Source organism: Myotis daubentonii, chromosome 5 (genome assembly GCF_963259705.1).
Source record: "Myotis daubentonii chromosome 5, mMyoDau2.1, whole genome shotgun sequence".
Classification (NCBI taxonomy): Eukaryota; Metazoa; Chordata; class Mammalia; order Chiroptera; family Vespertilionidae; genus Myotis; species Myotis daubentonii.
Window position 1 is genome coordinate 79595549 of NC_081844.1, and position 3748 is coordinate 79599296.

General features: G+C 54.9%; 1 protein-coding gene across 1 annotated transcript; it reads left to right on the top strand.

Moving 5' to 3' along the window:
• The first annotated feature begins 245 nt into the window (after nucleotides 1–245).
• LOC132236154 (serine/threonine-protein kinase MARK2-like) lies at nucleotides 246–1121 on the top strand. Its single transcript, XM_059699538.1, has 2 exons — nucleotides 246–531; nucleotides 589–1121. The coding sequence occupies exons 1-2, from the start codon at nucleotides 246–248 to the stop codon at nucleotides 1083–1085; spliced, it is 783 nt and encodes a 260-aa protein (XP_059555521.1). The 3' UTR covers nucleotides 1086–1121.
• Nucleotides 1122–3748: the final 2627 nt, after the last annotated feature.

The following is a 3748-nucleotide window of genomic DNA, read 5'->3' on the forward strand; positions in this document are numbered from 1 at the left end:
GGGATCCGTTGCAAACCAATCCTATATAAGGTGCTGGCTGAGCCCAGGAAGCTGTGGGTGTAGTAGTGGTTGGTTGGATTGGTTGGTAGTAGTGGATTGGCGGATTGATTGGTTGTTGCTTTCTACCTCTTCCTTCTCCTTCTCCTTCTCCTCTTCCTACTCCTCCTCTTCCTCCTCCTCCTCTTCCTCTTCCTCCTGCTCCCCTCCTACCACTGATCCCCTTCAGTGGAAATTTTTAAATCACCATGTGTGATTTTTTTGAGGACACCTCAGCCAAAGTGGACTGCCAGTTTGGCAACTATGCCCTCCTCAGTAACATCGGGAGGGGCTCCTTTGGACAGGTGCGAGTGGCCCGGCACCTCCTAACCAGCATGAAGGTGGCGGTGAAAATAGTCAACTGTGAAGATCCCGCAGACGTGGCCGAAGAAATTTATTGTCTGAAAGAACTAAACCACCCGAACATCATAAAATTATTTGAGGTGGTCAACACCAACCACCAGGTATACATGTTTATGGAATATGCCTGGGGAGGTACCTTATACAATTATCTAAAGAAGTGGGGTCCTTTATTGGAGACGGCAGCATGAGCCCCATTCCGGCAGCTGCTGTCGGCCGTCCAGTACTGTCACCAAAAACATATCGTCCACCGGGACATAAAACCCGAAAACATCCTGCTGGACATTGGGTTGAATATAAAACTGGCTGACTTCGGACTGAGTGCTGTGTTCATGGAGGAAAAACTCAGCACCTTCTGTGGCACTCCCAACTATAAGGCCCCAGAATTGTTCCAGCTTGAACCATACGACGGCCCGAAGGTGGACGTCTGGAGCATGGGAGTCGTGCTCTACAAGATGCTGACCGGAGTACGTCCGTTTGTGGGAGAAACCTTGGAACAACTCACGGAGCACATCTTGAGTGGGGACTTTTCTATTCCGTCTTTTCTATCTGTACCGTGCCACACACTATTAAAGACGATGATCGACATCGACCCCGGCCGAAGACCGACCCTGGGAATTATTATGCAAGATGGCTGGGTGAATATCGGGGAGGCAGAGGAAATGACCCCATACATAGAACCACCGTGAACTGACATAGACCCCCAGGTCACTGACATCATGAGGACACTGGGGTATGAGCCAGAGGAGATAGAGTCATCCCTGAGGGAGAGGAAATTTGATAGTGTGATGGGCACATACCGGATATTAAACATGAAACTTACCACCGGCATCTGAACAATAAAAGTAAGTGCCAGGTCCTCCTCTGACTCCAACAGAACAGTTTGTACAACCGAGGGGACTTGGGGATCAGAGACGAAGGGCGGACACCCTCGGAGTCCACCACCGAGCCCAGAGTTCAGTGTGCCCACCACCACACCACCGCGGGGCCTGGACTGGAGTATTGCCACCCCTCCAATTAGAGTGGAGGTGAAGAGGATCATCCGGCCACGCAGTGAGCACTTGCAGAACATCAGCCAGCCTGGCAGTGCGCACTTGCAGAACACCAGCCAGCCTGGCAGTACACACTTGCAGAACACCAGCCAGGCTGGCAGTGCGCACTTGGAGAACATCAGCCAGGCTGGCAGTGCCCACTTGCAGAACATCAGCCAGCCTGGCAGTGCCCACTTGCAGAACACCAGCCAGGCTGGCAGTACACACTTGCAGAACACCAGCCAGGCTGGCAGTGCGCACTTGGAGAACATCAGCCAGGCTTGCAGTGCACACCTGCAGAACATCAGCCAGCCTGGCAGTGCGCACTTGCAGAACACCAGCCAGCCTGGCAGTACACACTTGCAGAACACCAGCCAGGCTGGCAGTGCCCACTTGCAGAACATCAGCCAGCCTGGCAGTGCCCACTTGCAGAACACCAGCCAGGCTGGCAGTGCGCACTTGGAGAACATCAGCCAGGCTGGCAGTGCGCACTTGGAGAACATCAGACAGGCTGGCAGTGCGCACTTGCAGAACACCAGCCAGGCTGGCAGTGAGCACTTGGAGAACATCAGCCAGGCTGGCAGTGCGCACTTGGAGAACATCAGCCAGGCTTGCGGTGCGCACTTGGAGAACATCAGCCAGGGTGGCGGTGCGCACTTGGAGAACATCAGTCAGGGTGGCAGTGCGCACTTGGAGAACACCAGCCAGGCTGGCAGTGCGCACTTGGAGAACATCAGCCAGGCTGGCAGTGCGCACTTGGAGAACATCAGCCAGGCTTGCAGTGCGCACTTGGAGAACATCAGCCAGGCTGGCAGTGCGCACTTGGAGAACATCAGCCAGGCTGGCAGTGCGCACTTGGAGAACATCAGCCAGGCTGGCAGTGCGCACTTGGAGAACATCAGCCAGGGTGGCAGTGCGCACTTGGAGAACATCAGCCAGGCTGGCAGTGCGCACTTGGAGAACATCAGCCAGGGTGGCAGTGCGCACTTGGAGAACATCAGCCAGCCTGGCAGTGCGCACTTGGAGAACATCAGCCAGCCTGGCAGTGCGCACTTGGAGAACATCAGCCAGGCTGGCAGTGTGCACTTGGAGAACATCAGCCAGGCTGGCAGTGAGCACTTGGAGAACATCAGCCAGGCTGGCAGTGCGCACTTGGAGAACATCAGCCAGGCTGGCAGTGTGCACTTGGAGAACATTAGCCAGGCTGGCAGTGAGCACTTGGAGAACATCAGCCAGGCTGGCAGTGTGCACTTGGAGAACATCAGCCAGGCTGGCAGCGCAAACTTGCAGAACACCAGCCGGCATGCCAGTGAACACTTGCAGAAGAACAGCCAGCATGCCAGCGAACAATTGAAGAGTACTTCCCAGCCAGACACCAGGGGGGAATTAAGGAAACAGAAACTGAAGCCAGAACTCCAAGGTGACAGTAACATGTTCCCTGCCACCCAGAGCAGTAGCAGCCCCAGAGGCTGTAGTGGAGGCACAGAGGAGAAAACCACCAACAAAGGCCATACTAGGCCATCTTGTGAGGAGACCCAAGCCTCTTCACCTGACCATAGCCAGCGCCGAAAAGGGATGGCGAGGAGGGTTTTACGATTTTTAAAAAGATGCTTCTGCTGTACAGGAGAAACAAGAAAACCACGTGTAAAAATTACACGGGTGGTACCTATTTAACATTCATGCATGGAGTGTCGGTGGCCACACTTCACCCAGCCAGATGAGGACAGGAGAGTTCAATTGGCCAGAGAGTGAAGAAAAGACAGTTAACTGAGTGAGACCATGACCGGACAGTACACCACAGCACACTAGACCAAAAGCGAGGGGAGGTCAGTTCACCACTGCCCACCAGCCAGAACCTGAGTGGAGGACAGCTAACCACAGCTCACTTGGGCAAATGCGAGGGGAAGTAAGTTCACCACCACTCACCGCCCAGAAACTGAGGGGAGGTCAGTTCACGACCGCTCACCGCCCAGAAACTGAGGGGAGGTCAGTTCACCACAGCTCACTGGCCAGAACCTTAGGGGAGGACAGCTAACCACAGCTCACTTGGGCAAATGTGAGGGGAAGCCTGTTCACCACCGCTCACCGGCCACAACCTGAGTGGAGGACAGCTAAGCAAAGCTCACTTGGGCTAACGCGAGGGGATGTCAATTCACCACCGCTAACCGGCCATAACCTGAGTGGAGGACAGCTAACCACAGCTCAGTTGGGCAAACGTGAGGGGAATTCAGTTCACCACCGCTCACCGGCCAGAACCTGAGTGGAGGACAGCTAACCACAGCTCACTTGGGCAAATGCGAGGGGAAGCCTGTTCACCACCG

Excerpts from the sequence above, each read along its gene's own strand:
- LOC132236154 (XM_059699538.1), top strand. The coding sequence starts at position 246 with ATGTGTGATTTTTTTGAGGACACCTCAGCCAAAGTGGACTGCCAGTTT. Across the intron at positions 532-588 it reads TATGGAATATGCCTGGGGAG|CCCCATTCCGGCAGCTGCTG; the intron begins GTACCTTATACA and ends CGGCAGCATGAG.